The sequence below is a fragment of the Danio rerio genome, chromosome 7 (assembly GCF_052040795.2).
Source record: "Danio rerio strain M-AB ecotype USA chromosome 7, GRCz13ab, whole genome shotgun sequence".
Classification (NCBI taxonomy): Eukaryota; Metazoa; Chordata; class Actinopteri; order Cypriniformes; family Danionidae; genus Danio; species Danio rerio.
In genome coordinates this window covers 39,315,777-39,332,779 of record NC_141027.1, presented here as the reverse complement: position 1 = coordinate 39,332,779, position 17,003 = coordinate 39,315,777, and the positions used below count along the sequence as shown (strand labels likewise).

At 35.1% G+C, this 17,003-nt stretch overlaps 1 protein-coding gene across 51 annotated transcripts in view; it reads right to left on the bottom strand.

Annotated features, from left to right (window-relative positions):
* dgkza (diacylglycerol kinase, zeta a) overlaps positions 1-17,003 on the bottom strand; it is a 195,478-nt gene that overhangs the window by 53,709 nt on the left and 124,766 nt on the right. For 29 of the 51 annotated variants that reach the window (NM_001442946.1, XM_087259376.1, XM_087259379.1 and 26 more), the window contains 17 exons: positions 14,926-14,994; positions 14,737-14,808; positions 14,528-14,644; positions 14,188-14,259; positions 13,983-14,078; positions 13,804-13,886; positions 13,448-13,508; positions 12,527-12,640; positions 11,407-11,547; positions 11,211-11,289; positions 11,008-11,063; positions 8,810-8,872; positions 8,433-8,506; positions 6,512-6,623; positions 6,211-6,410; positions 3,496-3,596; positions 608-687 (listed from right to left, as the gene is read on the bottom strand). In NM_001442946.1, the coding sequence (NP_001429875.1) occupies positions 608-687; positions 3,496-3,596; positions 6,211-6,410; positions 6,512-6,623; positions 8,433-8,506; positions 8,810-8,872; positions 11,008-11,063; positions 11,211-11,289; positions 11,407-11,547; positions 12,527-12,640; positions 13,448-13,508; positions 13,804-13,886; positions 13,983-14,078; positions 14,188-14,259; positions 14,528-14,644; positions 14,737-14,808; positions 14,926-14,994 (1,590 nt within the window). Of the gene's footprint in view, positions 1-607; positions 688-3,495; positions 3,600-6,210; positions 6,411-6,511; positions 6,624-8,432; positions 8,507-8,809; positions 8,873-11,007; positions 11,064-11,210; positions 11,290-11,406; positions 11,548-12,526; positions 12,641-13,447; positions 13,509-13,803; positions 13,887-13,982; positions 14,079-14,187; positions 14,260-14,527; positions 14,645-14,736; positions 14,809-14,925; positions 14,995-17,003 lie in introns of all 51 variants that reach the window. The other 22 variants (XM_087259375.1, XM_087259377.1, XM_087259382.1 and 19 more) reach the window with 1 other exon arrangement.

The window sequence follows — 17,003 nt, the reverse complement described above, 5'->3', positions numbered from 1 at the left end:
GTTCACACATACACTCTGCACTCTGACTACTTCAACAATGTTGATAAGTCGTGGTGGGCGTTTCTCTCTGTCTCACGCTGAACGCAGTCAACCAATTGCAATAGACTAGGTCATCTCACCAATCAGCACAGATTAGCATCACGCTAAGGAGGGGTTTGGGAACAAATTAATTGCTGAACAAATCATATGAGAGGTGTTGGGATAATTAGTTACAAATAAATGTATATTATAAGATACTACAAGAGTTTTTGACCTTGCATGCATATCAGCCTGTTGTTGGAGACCCCCAAAACCATAATATGGCCTTTTTTAACGCATAATAGGGGCTCTTTAAAACATTTAATAATATTTTAGAATTAAAACATTCTAATAGAGTGTCACTACTTGCAAATCTGGGTCCTGAAGGACAAACTAACCAAGCGCCACTGTTCTGTACTACATGTAATGCAGTAAAACTTCTCCATATATTATATTCTTATACAGTGACTGACTGTTCCCATCATTAATCAAACTCTAACACCTCTCTCCTCCTCTCTATTTTCCTGTCCTCTTCATTTCTCACTTTTACCCCTCTCCCATCTGTTAACCCCACCCTCTCATTTTTTACCTCCTGTAGTCTCTCGATGTGAGCTCGGCAGGTTTCCAAATCACTGTCTCCAGGGACAACGATGAGACCCAGTGGAATCGCTGCAATAAGGATGGAAAGACAAGAAACGAGAAGTTAGAATGAGAGATAAGGAGAAGAAACAGAATCTTTTCATCATTCGCACAGTAAAAGTCTGCTGCACGTTTTTAAAAATTTGGCCCATATTTCTCCTCTCAGGAGATACTGATCAGCAGAGGGAGATGAAATTTGAATTAAATAAGAGAATGGAAGGAAAGAAGGAAGGCAGGAAGGAAGGAAGGAAGGAAAGAAGGAAGGAAGGAAGGAAGGAAGGAAGGAAGGAAGGAAAGAGATAAAGAGACAAAGAAAGAAAGAAAGAAAGAAAGAAAGAAAAAAGAAAGAAAGAAAGAAAGAAAGAAAGAAAGAAAGAAAGAAAGAAAGAAAAGAGAATTCAAAGCATTGAAGATAAAATTCATCTCTGTCTCTGTGTCCTGGTGAATCTCTGTAAGCTGTATGTGTTGATGGAGATGATTTATGGCAGTTGTATTCAACATGCAGTGGCTTAGACCCAATCCAACTCATTCAAAGGAATCCAGAGACTCCTCATGAAACGAGGGCTGACAGTAATAGGCCATAGCCATTTTGTCTGCACTAGAGTCTAAATCACTGTAGGCATTTTGTAGACATGCAGCTGTAGGCCTGCTCTTATACGTGTCATTGAGAGAATCTGATGAAATATGATGTTCAAGCAGTGCAGTGGCTGCTGAGGGTACGTGTCCTCTCATGCATATGGACATTCTCAAGTCCAACTCAATTTAGAGGGAAATGGGAAAAAGTCAAAGATCTCACTCTGAGATCTCAACTGTGCAATGAAACACTCAACCACCCTTAACATCATGAAGATGCAGGAGTGCACGTTTTAAAGCTGGAGAAAAACTACAGTCCTACCCTGAGCAGCGAGCCTTGATGGCTTTAGAGAGGCAGGGTAATATTTCCAAACTAAATGAGCTTTCTCAAGAAGACGCTGAGTTTCTCTGACAAAGTGGGGAGCGAGAAAGTGAGAGAGGGCGACGGGGAAAGCGGGAAGAGACGAGTGGAGAAAGAACGGCGAGATATGGGAGAGGTCTCCTCCATTGAGGAATGTTGAGTTGCTTAGCAACATCTGAGCAGTCGTTCCCAAATTCAATTCAGGTTTGTTCTCCGTGCTCTCGCTCTTTCTCTTGAGTTGGTGGTATTGTCAAGGCTCTTCAGAAGAGTGAAGAGGGACTGACAGCAGTGAGCTGACGAGACACAAGGATGTGTGGTTTATTTTTGTAGCACAAATGAAAGAGTACAGAATGAGTGTATGAACTGAAAAGAGAGAACCACTTTCTCCTAGTTGACAAGCACTTTAAATGGATGAATTCAGTCAAACTAAAGGAAGTCTTACTTTTTTATTTTCTGTTGTTTTTTTTTAAAGTCAGACCAAAAGGCTAATGTGATTGTCAACCAGCATGTATATAAATTAATCATCATAAAACTGGTCTCGGGGTGATGGATATTCACTATTTTAAATGTTTGCTTATTAAAACAAAGCTTGATTATAACCATATACTTGAACATTAACAAACAATTTTTCATACTAGACTTGATTTTTGAAAACTGTAGGTAATAGTTTATTAAAACTAGAAATGTATGATGCTAACATTGCTGATGGATTGGTAAAATACTCCGTGTCAAATCTTAAAAGCGGCATAAAGCAGAGGCTGAATGTATTGTAATAGAGCCACTAAATTCCAACAGCACACACCATAGTTACTGAGGGTAGTGATGGGACGACACCTAGTGCTGGGAAATAGAAGTGTGCACACAGCTTGACTTGGGCACTCCTAAACAAATCGGGCAGCCAGAATAAATGTTATTGCCCTCACTTCATCAAATTCATCTAACTTTTGATGATCTTCAACACATGAAAGAAAATCTGGGATGTTTCTGTCCGTTTTTGGGTGAACTAATCTGTATCATAACCACAATTCTATTTAATTCAACTCATCTTTATTTCTATGGTGCTTTTACAATGTAGAATGTTTCAAAGCAGCTTCTAGCAAATTGAAACTGCTTCCATTCAGTGCAGTTTTCACAACTGAAGTTCAGTTCAGTTCCGTGTAATAATGTAAATGTCACTGCTGAATGCCAAACCACTGAAGAGCAACTTCAATGATGTTTTACAAACGACATTTAAGGGGACAAGTTCATTCAATAATTATTAACGGCCAGATTTTGAGGTTATATTTAAGGTTGGTCTGCAATCTAACTGCACTTGTCACTGACAAAATGAATAAAATCAAAGAAGACAAGTTGTGTTAACAGGGAAAAAATGAAATGTTAATTTTACAAAAGAAAAAAAAAAACATTAAATGATCAACAGTAAAGTTTTTTAAACATTTTACCCCAGATTTAGCTTTTTGGAATTAAAAATGTGGTAACATTCAAATCCAGTTTTGACATATTACTTATAAAAAAATAAGAAGGGACGCGTTTTTAAACTTAAAAACTACAATTACAAACTTAATAAATGACAAAACTATAAGCTTTATATCCTTATTTATTATTATTATTAATATTATTATTATTATTATTATTAGTATTACATCATCATCATCATCATCATCATTATTATTATTATTATTATCATCATCATCATGATCATTATTATTATTATTATTATTATTATTATTATTATTATTATTATTATTAATAATATCATCATCATTATTATTATTATAATCAGTATAATTATTATTATCATTATTATTGTTATTATTATTATTATTAATATCATTATGGTTATTATTATAATCATTATAATTATTATTACATTATTATTGTTATTGTTCATGTTTCATACTTACAAGCTTCTTTGAGCTTCTCCTTGTCGTAGTGCAAAGCTTCATAATCATGCATGCTGATACGGCTCACTCTGATCCGTAGTCGTTCTGGAAACGGTTGCTGACTGCTTGATGGAAAAAGATTATGGTTAAAAAAAATTTATTCAAACAAAAGATATTCATCAGGAACTGAAGTTTCTATAACAGTGGCATATCATAGTGAGCATGCAGTGATGGCTGTCAGGGTTGGAAACAGCATCTCGCATTTCACTAAACGGCCCAGCTGTCGCTATACTAATTAAATCTGTCTCCGCTTCCGATATTTAGCTTTTTAACCGTGGTTTCATTATGGGTCTATCTGCCGTCGATACAATGAGCTCACCTTGAAGCAGCCAGGTGTGAAATGAACAAAACCCCAGGGAGAGTGATTATCTAATTTCAGCAGGACTAAGCAAGCTTGTCTGTCCTTACCAGTCATTTATGAGGGTCATTTATTCACTTCAGGTGACATGGAAAAGAAATGAGACTGAGAGAGCAAATAAATCATACTAAATTGTCACACGTTCAGTAACAGCTCAATAAAGAGGCACATCAATCCAACAGTTTAACTTTTGCTCTGACTGTTTATTAAACATTAGCTAACCTAGTGCTTTAAAAATTTGTGTGTGCGTGAATGTGTGTGTATGTGTGCATTTGAATACTGCTGTCTTTTTAAAAGTCTTGCTCTTTAAATCTCATTCATAAATCGCAGACCTCATTCTTAATTACACACTAACTACTAAATACTAAATTGGGGGTTACAATATATCAATATTAAAAATAACTAATTTTTTTATTAACAAACTATCAAAATAAATAAATAAATAGATAAATAAATTAATTAATTAATTAATTAATAAGATAGATAAGATTTTCAAATTTTGAAATTTAACACATATAATTACAACCAACCCAAACCAAAAGAAAAAATAGGCTAGCGTAAATGATGAATATATTTTAAGCTACACATAATATTACACATAACAATACTGCAACATTGTAAAGAGTCCATTATTAGTGCCATTAATATTACTGGCAAATAAACATCTTGTCGGAGAACATGACAGGCAAAAGCGAGAGACAACTCAAGCCACACAAAAGAAAAGCTTCATTAGTTTGCCATTGTGGGCGTTTCTTGAATTTTATGAATAAGACATGGATTCAGACACCCCCTCAACACGACATGCTGATCAACAATCAGCAATACATTGCTTGTACAGTATACACTTATAGTTACCCTCTCTACGCATCCTTATTCTGAGTGGTTCATTGGACAAAAAGACGAAAAGACTAAATAAAACCAATAAAAGATGAAAGGAACTGACAATTATGTTTAAGACTCGCTATTATGCTCTTTTCATTTAGCTGTTTACTAAAAATGTGTAAGGTCTGCAAGTGTCAAAGATCAAGGAAGCATGATAAATGTAGTATTGTATAAATACTGTCTCCTAAAAGAAAGAACTGATTCTGAAGTGCCTGGAATGAGTAAGTAATAATTCCAGTCCTACTTCCTGCACAAACCTAGGTCAGTTTATTCAACCAATCAGCATAATGGCTTCACTGGCTGTAGGTAAACTGCCTCTTTTGACCCTCAAACACTCCAGTAGTTGCTGGAGGAGTTTGCTACATGATTTTGTGTGGTTGACATATTGAGAGCATGCTATTTTGTGTGCTATGAAAGCAAAACCACTTTGTATGCTCTTCTAAAGCAGCGGTTCACAAAGTAGGGGTCTGAACTAGACATGGGACGATAGCCGTTTTCAAGGTATACTACGGCTTTGAAAGGTCAATGTTTTAAAACCACCAAAAGGTTCTGCTATACCGCTCCTACGGTACATTTAAGATTTTTAATGTTTTTTTGTTTGTTTGGTTTTTACGACAAGAGTATCTCCAGCAGAAAAGATTGTGGGACAATGAGGTTGGGGGAGAATCACTTTGCGATTTCCAAAAGTCAAATTCATTTTACTAATTTACTAAAATTAACCTACAAAAGAAGAGTAATGTGAAATTTACATAATAAAATGCAAATAAAAATCCATCAGCCTATCCATTTTTTGCGACTCCTGCTGTGTTAACGTTATTTTAAAGACCCAGCAATTGAGTCAGATGCAGCAAATTGATTATATGGCACTAGGTTCAACTTTCTGACACCTTTACGACACTCACATGGAGAATGATCTCCATTAGTATGTGTTCAAGGTTTGTATATTTACTGTATAACCACTTCAGAGGATACTGGTGGTCGCGAGTCACTGGTATTGTTATTTTAGTCGTGATTGGAAATGTTTGGGAACCCCTGTTGAAGGATTAAGACTTTGGCTTGAATTGACACAAAACAAATCCCATAATTGCGGTTCATATTACTGTGTTTACAAGAGATTAATAGTTATAATTTGAACATGGGTGGGGGGTTTTCTGACGTGCAAAATAAAATATGTGCAATTTGACCAATCAGAGCTGAGTAGGCTCTTGGACAAGACAGGTTTAAAAGAGACTGAGTCTTTGAACAAATAGTTTCAGACACAGTGAGAAGTGACATTACAATGTACGTTATGACAAAAGTGAATTGTTTTTGGATCGTGAATGAATGTAAATCTAGTATAGCAATGTTGTAAATATTGCTTTCAAGAATTTGTTTGGTAGTAAAAATATGATATTATGACAGACCTACAAGTGTGTGATGTCAAATGTTGCACTCACTCGTTTAGCAGTGGTATAGATGTACGTCTCTTGGTTTTCTGCACCATGTTGGCCTGGTTTCGCAAAGAAATGTGAATAACAGATGGTGCTAGTTTACAAGGCTCCCCGTCCACCTGCATGGGGATTGACTTAAAGGTGGTGAGGGTGACTTCGCGACACTGATTTAACCTCTCACCGTGACCTCCGACCTGCAGTGTGGCCTAAAGTCACAAAAAACAACGCAGGGCACATCTGTTGACTTAAGAATAGACCCTTTCATTTGAAAACTCACTTCAAATGCATCCAGTGAGGTGAAACATACCAGTGATGTCATTGTGAATCCAATAACCTCAATGCAGCCATCATCATGACGCTGAGGCTCAAAGTCATGATGCTCACTCGGATTGCCCCATGGCATTGTGCCCGCACAGTACCTGAGATCAACATAAACAATCAAATTCTGTATTCAGATCCTTACACAGATATACTGATCAGTAGTACAGTACAGTTCAAAAGAGTTTGTATTTGTGAAAAAAATGAAAAAGTCAACAATGTAATTATGTAAATACAGAAATCAATGACAGATGAAAATTACATGCAAATAATTTATTTTAAATATACTGTAAGTACAATGTAAAAACATGTATGTACAAAACACATACATTGTACCAAATGCAGGGCTCAATAATAAAGACTCTCCGATGGCCCGGGGGGAGAAAACAGGATCCTTACTGCCTTGTCGCTAAAGTTTATTTTGTCTGTGACTATGTGTCAATTGCATGCAAATACAGTCTTCAAATCGGGAATACTTTCCATTTAAAAATACTTTCCATTTAAACATTTTCCATACTGCTCATTTTGCTTGCATAACACTCTGAATTTTGCTCATTATAAATGTATTTTTATTTTTTAAATATTCAAATTCTAGATTCACAGACATTATTTTCCAGGATCTTTGAGAAATTTAGTTACATCACAATTGAAATTTTACGAACTGTTAGTTATTTATTAAGTATTTGAAGAAAAGTTATGTTGAATAAAAAGTGTACTGTATGTATTCAGTTTGGGGTGGACTTAGTGATTTAGGGGCCCTAAGCAATTCCAAGTATGGGGTCCTAGCATTAAAACTCAAAACACTTTCTTTATGTGTATATATATATATATATATATATATATATATATATATATATATATATATATATATATATATATATATATATATACACTGTAGAGAGAGAGAGAAAGAGAGAGAGAGAGAGAGAGAGAGAGAGAGAGAGAGAGAGAGAGAGAGAGAGAGAGAGAGAGAGAGAGAACATATGGAAATTGTTTTGTTTTTAAATAAACTGCACTATAGACGGAAAGTTCCAGTATTCATGGGGACCCCAAGATTTGAAAAGAATTAACGTTAGAATCTTAATGATTATAGATAGCTTTTACAATATATGATAGAAAATATTTAAAAGAGCTATATTATTAATATGGGCTTCTTAGAATTGGTCAAACAATCAAACTGTAACAAAAGTCAGTTCAAGCATAAATTAACGTTTAAACCGCCGACATAACATTATTTATCAATATGTGGACCTTTTGGGATTCTCGCAAGCTATGATAATTAAAAATGTAACACAAGAAATACTTTAGGACCAATGCTATTTTTTACATCCCTCAAAATGGTCTATCGTTATGTTTGGATTTTGAAAAAAAATATATAAAATGTGTAGCTGAGAGATAGCTATTAACTTTATTTATTTATTTTGTTTGCTGGGGCCAGTGAACATTTTGGCAGCGCAAGTAAAAATCTGAATCACCGGCCTGTTCGGGCCAGTAGAAAAAAGGCTTAGTGTTGAACCCTGAAATGATTAAATTTAAGTATAGAACATTATTAAGGCCACTTAATATAAAGTGAGACTGAAGTTTATATTAATCAAAGAATCCTGAAAAAAACTGTGACACACTAAAAACACTGGCTTCCACACAGTTCCTACAGGTTGTGCCATCACAACTCGATTAAGTAAACTTAATCTAACAAAGTTAAGAGGATTGAACAAAAAACAATTACTTAAGAATCGCTTTGTTTCAACTCATTGTAAATAAAATAAAATAAGTCCTTTTTGAGTGCAGTTTTCACAAAAAAATATTAAGTAGATTAATTGTTTTCAACATTGATAATAACAGCAACTGCACATACTGTATGCACAGATAAAGCACTCAGAAAACATTAAAAACATGATTAAGTGCATCACCTGGGGATATTTAGGAAGACCAGGCATTGCAGCTTCAAATCCTGGACCTTTGAGGTTAAATCTGTGCCGTCACACTACAAAGAATGAGAGAGAAGAAAGCAGCATAAACTAAACAAGTCAGCAGAACAAACCAACAGTCAGCAGAAAAAAAAAGTTTTCGACTCAAATTTAGACACACTACCTCCCAGTGCTAAAGCCCAAGAGGAAGAAACGCAAACAGACAAACAAGCATGCAAATATAGAGACTTAGAGTCAAACCTAAAATGCGCAGCATGATCATTTGCATTTTAAACCACACAGAGGCATGCACATTTACAGTATTTCCTCTCTTATTGTCTCCAGAAAAATATATTTGTTTAGTTTAATACTGTACATACGACTACTTTGATGTGCTTAGCCAGGTCTTTGGAGCTGCCCATCAAGAAATCAGAAAACGCTGTCTGTAGAGGAAAAAAAAAGATACTTGCATCAATGTCACAATGATTTATGTTGTATGATCAAGCAAAAAACACTGAGCTACTTGATTGTTTCCATTGATTGTTGACAAAAGCTACTTCCACCAACTTACACCTATAATAATTTTTAACACATTTGACTGGACTCATGTCATGACTCATGTGTTCTAATAGCCACTAATCACCAACTACATAGATAGATAAATCTAACTTTGTTCGCCTATATCTTCTCATCAGATTGTCAAGGTGTGTGTTTACTACAGGCAATATGATGCTTTGCCATTAGTCACTAGTGCAACACACAAGCATTGGATTGCCCATAGTAAATGTGCACCCTGACCTTGACCTAGACAAACAAGGTTGCTTTTACAGTTGTTTAGTGCACAAAATGTTTCATGGAGCTTCATATGATTAGATGAACACTGAAGTCACAAGCAATGTTTTAACTAAGTTTTTTTTTTTTCCTGGACATGGAACATCTTAGGACTGTTGCTGTTTATGAAAAGTCAGAGAGCATTTAGGATTCATATAAAATATCTTCATTTGCGTTCTGAAGATGAACAAAGGTCTCAGGGGACTAAAATTACATAAGGGTGAGCAATTAAAATAAAAAATTAAAATAAATAAAAAAACATTTTTGAGTGAACTAAGTCTTTGAATAATAGGAAGACCTGTTGAAGGATGGTTTCCACACTTTCCAGATTTAAGCTTTGCTATCTGAAATCTTAAGTTTGGAGAACATTTAAAAAAGCAAATGCTTTCTTTCCAGTCCTGATTTTGACACATCCTGGCCCTTCACAATAATTTAGCAGCTATCAGATCAGGTCAGAAACTAAACCTGCTGCATCCATTGTCCCATTTCATGTTTCTAGATAATTTATGCAAGCATATTTGCCATATCAAATCAAAAGATCAGATAAAGCCTGCTCATGGATTCACCTCTGTAAATAATGTTCGTAAAGTGCTTGAGAATGAGTTTTTTTGTGGAAAAAATAATTATTATATTATTTGTTTCTTTTTTTTTCCATTTAAATTTATTAAACAATTTATAAATTTGAATGGTAAAAGCTAATATGTGGGTGGCTGGATGAAACGCAAAAGATGCAGACCACTACTCATAAATCTCAAAAGGCATAGATTAGTTTAAATGTATTTAAATAGTCAGTTAAGCCATGTGAAGCTATTATTAAATACAAAGTCAAGCCAGTACAAATAGGCTGTAAAATGTGGAAAAGTTATTGCGATAAATTTAACTAATCATCTATTGTTATTTAGTTGTCTATTTCTGTGTGTATTTCTGTGTGTAGTTTGCATGTTCTCCCCATGTTCGCGTCGGTTTCCTTTGTGTACTCCATTTTTCCCCACAGTCCAAAGACATGTGGTACAGGTGAATTAAACAAACTAAATATGTGTGTGAATGAGCGTGTATGGACATTGTCCAGTGATGGGTTACAGCTGGAAGGGCATCCGCTGCGAAAAACATATTCTGGATAAGTTGGTGGTTCGTTCCACTGTGGCAACCCCAGATTAATTAAGGGACTAACTCGAAAAGAAAATGAATGAATGATTGAATGAATGTTACATCTTGAATCTTATATAAAATTTCACTCCATAGTTGCTAAATAATTGAACATTAATTAGATGATGTCATTGCACTGCTGTTTTGTCACCAGCAGGTCGCTACATTGCAGATCATGATTTTAAACATCAATAAACCTGTTCAGAGATTTAAATCTGATTCACCAACTAGCTTGAAGAACAAAATTAGCCAGCTGTTTGTTATCAGAAAAAAAAATCCAGGTCTGTCAAATCATCTCAGATCTTTTTGGTGAGGTATGATGAACAACAGACCCCTGGTATAACCTTCTGATCTGACTAACCAAATTTTAATGGCAGGTGTAAACAAGGCCTTGAGGTTTGCAATCGCAACACTTCTTTTTTTTTTTAAATGAAGCACGTATTTGCTGCATGGATGTATGATGCATGAATTGTTTACAATAAGAATGAATTGCCATTTCATCCCAATTCCATTGCCAATTCATTACTCTGAATCCAATGAGAACTTTGTGAAAACTTGGCTGTTTCAGTCTTAGGAGTTTGATTTTGTGTTTATCACTTACCCCTGCATAGAACATTTTGTTTCTGAACCGGCTGTTAAATTTCTCAGGATTAGCCTCTGAGGAGAAAGAAGACAAACCATAATGAATCTCAATTAGCACCAATCAATCGGACCTCACAGAAGAAACTTTACATCCTTTACTTTCTCAATCTAGTTAACAAGCAGTCGCACATTTATCAGACAGACTAGTGCGTTTTCACAAACCTCGAGATTCGTGGAACTCTAAAGTCACATGAGCATCAAATCCAAGGCTGAAGTAGTTATTGAAGACGTCTAGAGGGAGCTGTGGAGCAGAGAAACATCAATCACACTTTAGATGCTGACACACAATAAAAAGCATACCGCTGCTGTTCTGTGCTTCTGACAGCATGTGAAACAGCAGCACCGCTGGAGCTCTCACCTTGTCCGTCACCTGCTCGTCTCTTTCCTCTGGTCCTGCCTCTGGGTTGGGCTTCACAACAAGATTCCACCGATCCAGCTGTACAATATTCCCATCCTCCACATGAGACAGGATTTTACTCAGAGGTTCATCTGTGTAGCCCTGGTAGTTCACAAAACACACATTACAATGAAACTGGCTATGATTAAAGTGGCTCTGATTGGTCAGAAATCAACTGCAACTAGAAACTACACAGATAGATAAATCTTTACAATCATTACTTCTTAATAAATATCAAGCAGAAGAGTATTACAGTAGATTAAATACTTGGACTGCGTTTTCATTGAAGTTATGATTTGGTATACTGAAGAAATAACAAGCAGAAAAACATTATGGGATATTAAGTTGGATAGCATTCAACCCAGATTTTCAACCTTGTACACTAGATAAGAGATTTAAACAGTGGGTTTGGAGAGGAATCACATCATTTAGTTCAGTGACCTCTAACAGACATTACATGAGTTATCAGAAAGTTTGGGCTCCTGTTGGAAACAATGTGGATCCTCAATAACTAACCATTTTCACCTTTTTTTGGGCTTGCCCAAAAATACAGACCTTATGGTATGACATAGCGACTGAGATAAAAAAGATAACTGAAGAAGAATTGGACTACTAATTTATTACATTATACCATCGGAAAATAGCAGAAATTATTCCAAATATTGACAAATAATTCATTCAAATCCTTTTGGTAAGTAGCAGAAAAGCCATAACTCAAAAATGGTTTCAGGCTGATCTCCCAATTAGGGCTCAATGGATAGGTATTGTAAAGGAAACACATTGTATGGAGTGACTGACTTTTAACCTAAGAATTGATTCAAAAAAGTGTAACAAGTACTGGCAAAAATGGACTGAGTATGTGATTGTAAACAATTTGTGATAATGTCAAATGTATTATGACTTGATTTCAAACCCTTGAATGAACGCATATGACAACCGCTTTGTTATTTGTTTTTTATTTAAATTTTCTTCCCCTTCTGTCATTTTTTTCTCTTTTCTTTAAATAAAATTTTAAAAAGTAAAAAAAAAAAGAAAGAAAAAAAGCAATCAACTGCAGATGCTAGACTCGAATTCAACTCACCCCACCCCAGTTTAGCGTCCTAGCAAGGTCATTTCCTGTGCCCAGGGGAAGTACGGCCACAGCAGGAGAAGGGTTTAATTGCAGCTGATCAAGTGCAGATAAGATCCAGCCCACCTGAACAAATTATCATTTAACATCAGTATATAAAAAGAAAATGAACAAAATGTCCATTAACAAGCATAAAAAGTTTATATCACACACATACCTTTTTCATCTAAAACCTAATTAACAAGTTAGAGCTTTTGTATAGTAAAAATCACATGTAAACCCCAAAAAACTTGTGTTTAACTCAGTTTAAACACATTCAGCAGGCTGGAGGATGAGTGATGGATTTAAAATCCTTATTTCAGCTGAGCTAAAGGCTTTATTCTTAAACTTCTCTCTCTTGGATCAAAGTCAGGGTATGAAATATGACTGCATTCAGATCTCCTTTAACACTCTTAATTACTCATACAAATGGATTACGGAGATGTGACAGCATGGGATAAACCAGGACGCGCAGATCAGCATTACATGTCAGAAAACTCAAATACACGACTCATCTGAATAGTCATAGTGTTATGACTCAGGAGAATTAACTTTTGATTGGCTCACAGACTGTGAAATACTGCCCCCTGCTGGAGAGGTTTCTAATTCTTCCATAAACTATTCACCCTAATATTTAAATAAAGTGGCAGATTATTGCCAATTATTAACAAATACTTATGCGCAGTTCAGCATTACATGTCAGAAAACTCAAATACACAACTCATCTGAATAGTCATAGTGTTATGTCCCAGGAGAATTAACTTTTGCTCGGCTCACAGACTGTCAAATGCTTCCCCCTGCTGGAAAGGTGTTTAATTCTTGCTTAAACCGCTCGGCCTAATATTTTAATGAGGTGGCAGATTATTTGCCAAATACTAACAGACAGACGCTTACCGTGCCATCCCCCCCACAGGCCAAAATTCTCAAGTTGTGAACCTTGCGATACATTTCCAAGCTAAAAGAAAAAAAAGAAAAAAAAACATGTAAGCAAGTAAAACTATAAACAAATGACAAAATATAGCAATATTTTTACCAGCCCTATTAATGAATTCTTAATTTTTTCAAATGAAAGCAAATTATAATAAAACAATTACTACAAAAGATACAATATTGTACGACTAACTGACAATAGAGAGCAAGCTTTGTGTTGTTTTATTAGTGAAATATAAGAAGTATACTAAAGTCTTGATAGATGTGTCCAAAAAGTTTGAAAAGTTCTGTTCTGAAGCATTTCACAAGCAGGTACTGACCCTTCCTGAGGACCTCCTTGACTTAGATCAAACACCTGCCGAGGGTTTAGATACCAAAGAAAGGTCTGGATGATTTTAGCTCCCTAAGACAAAGAGAGCAGAATGGAAATAGACATTATAGGTTATTAATATTTGTAATATGTTATTTCTGTTTTTACTATACAAAGTAACAACAATACCTGGTTTCCTCCACTCTTTGGATTTACAAACACTAGCAGTGGCTTCATGAGTTGGGAGGGAATGGGTCTCACTATAAAAGGCTTCCATCGTGCCTCCTAGAATAAAAAAGGGAAAGTGTATATAAAACAAACACATATTGCTTCTTTAACTGTTTTGTCCTCTTAGAAACAAAAATAATAACAATAATTGTTGCTGTATTCATACCTCTGCTCCTTTCTTGCTGGATTTACGTTTGAAAGATGTCCGTTTTTTCTTTTTGCTTGACTTTAGTGAGGACTATGATAAAAAAAAAAACAATACAAGATAATAACATTTTAAAAACATAACAAAAAATGCAATGGAAAACTAGCAATGCCTTACGGATTGTGCATGATCGATTGCATTAAAAGTTTACATCCAATTTTGCCACAGAATAGCACTGCTCAGTAATTTACAATGTAACCACATTAATTCAATCATCTAATTCAATTTGTGGATTGTTCTCATACACCTGTTTAAGCAGTAATCCTAACAGTGTGTATTGTGTGTGTGTGTGTGTGTGTACCTGAGGTCGGCGAACCCGTATGATCCAAGTAGGAGGTACTATTACAGCGGCATGAGCTCCTAATGAACATGGTTCTTCTATCTGCTGCAGCATAAAGCATGTCACCTTATTATGATACTGCAAAGACACAAAAAAAGGAGGGAAGATAAACAAAAATACACAACCTGCAACATTAAAACACACTAATGCATGATGCTTGAGAGACTCACTGCTTGTTTGCACCAGGAGCAGCTGATGGCTACAATCTCTTTACTGTGAAAGGCAAATTTCTGCTGAAACCCCTGTAAGTGGATATTAGACTCCATTATGAACTTAAAACGTCATTCAATAGTCCTTTAACACATAATACATGTCATTTCTCATAAATATAGTGTGAATACTTTTGTGATTTTACTCACCTTTCCACACTGTTTGCATTTGCCCTCTTGTCTTCTCCGATGGACCCAGTGGTGTCGCACTATTGCAGGCTGCCATAAAAAACAAGACATAGGATCATACACCCATAAAATATGACATTGTTGTGGGGTTATGCTGTGGGCTATAAAGACTGAATCTGATTTGGTAGCATGAACAAGAGGAGACAGCTGAACAGACACCATGAGAACAGAAAACCTCTGGAGATGCAATTAAAAATACTTAAAGTTGAATGCCATGATGAAGTGCCTATACGAGTAAGTGCAAATGTATGCTTAAATTCTTGAGGGAGAAACACTGCAGACATATTGTTCACATTTAAAATGAGGATTGGTTTTCATGGGGTTCAAATTATTTTGTATTACTAAATAAACTGAAAAGGATGACACTTGTTAGCATGTTAGCCACCTCCAAATTGTGAAGTTTCAGTAGCAACAACTAGGGCTACAAAATACATTTAAGAGTACTCCCCATTTTTTAAATGAATATTTTTCTCCATTTCTCAGTGAATATAGGCAATGCATTTTAGTGCATTTAAACAAAACAGATTTATTAAACAGATATATTTATTTATTAAAATAATATTTTAGTCACCAAAGATATCTAGAAATTGAAAGACATTACAATTGAATTCAAGCAAACTATTGCAAAAAAAATTCAACTCATAATTTCAACTAAATTTTTTAATTTTTTGCTTCTCTTGTTTTTTCCTCTCATTTTAAACTTGTATATAATATTTTTTATAATATAAAATTTGGCTGTACTAGTTTTTGGACCATTATTGTAAGTTATTTTGTTAGATTAGCTCCAGTTTTGGCTTCAGTACCGACTAATCAACTGTAATGTAAATGCACAAATTTAATATTGTATAGCTTCCTATTAAAATATGAATTTAGAAGATACGTTTGTGAAGGGTGTATTTATATATGCAGAGCTCTGTATGCATGATCTGTATCGCAGAAAAGTGTAAAAAAAAATCAATGATCATTACATTTACTAAAAAAAACATAAAAATCGTTTTTAAAAAGAGCATTTCTGTAGGGATATGTAATATTGCAAGACATATTGTTATCGCAATCCTCAACGAAATTGAATATTGCATATTTTTTTCAATAGCGTGCATTCCTAGTGACCACCCTTTAAACAAGGGAGTGAACTACATAAATAATGGTTTTGTTTGATTGTGCAACACAACTTACAACCAAAATGATTAAGTTTAAGTTTATTATTGGCTATTAAATTCTTAACTTGTTCTCTTTAAAGGGCAACTATTTTACGCCTTTTCAAGATGTAAGATAAGCCTTTGGTGTCTCCAGAATGTGTCTGTAAAGTGTCAGCTCAAAATACCCATCAGATCAGTTATTACACACTCCAGAATCTGCCCATTTGGTGTCTGAATACAGTGTAGCTGTTTTTATAATCTGTAGCTTTAAACACAAATGAGCTGCTTCTCCCCGCCCACCGTTCGCACGTACATGTCTGCTTTTCATCAGGCGCTACGTCAGATATACAGCACAGTGACAGACTCGGATAAAGCTAAAATACTGCTCATTAGTCAAAAATACCAAGTATGTTTATTTTATGTGTTTGTCATGGAGTTTATTCAAGCCTTTCTGAAATGACGAGTATCACACAAATGCCGTTTGCAGTACACACACACACACACACACACACACACACACACACACACACACACACACACACACACACACACACACACTAGCGTTTACAGACACCATGTGGCTGTGATGATTATAATGGTTAAGAATTAGATATCGATTTTACTGTCTTTATTACACACATGCCGGTTTAGAAAAAAAATGGTAAACTTATAAAAAATCACAGAAATATGATTGTAGACACTATACATACAGACAGTTCTTTCCAAACAGCTTACAAAAGTTGATTTTCATCATAGGTGCCTTTAAATTTCTTACTCTATACACAAAGAACAGAGACTTTTAAATGTATTAAAATGTCATGAACAAACACTTGTTCAGTTGAGCCGTGTGCACACAGTCAAATGTTTGTAAATGCTCACTGTTGCAAAATTTGGGAGTTA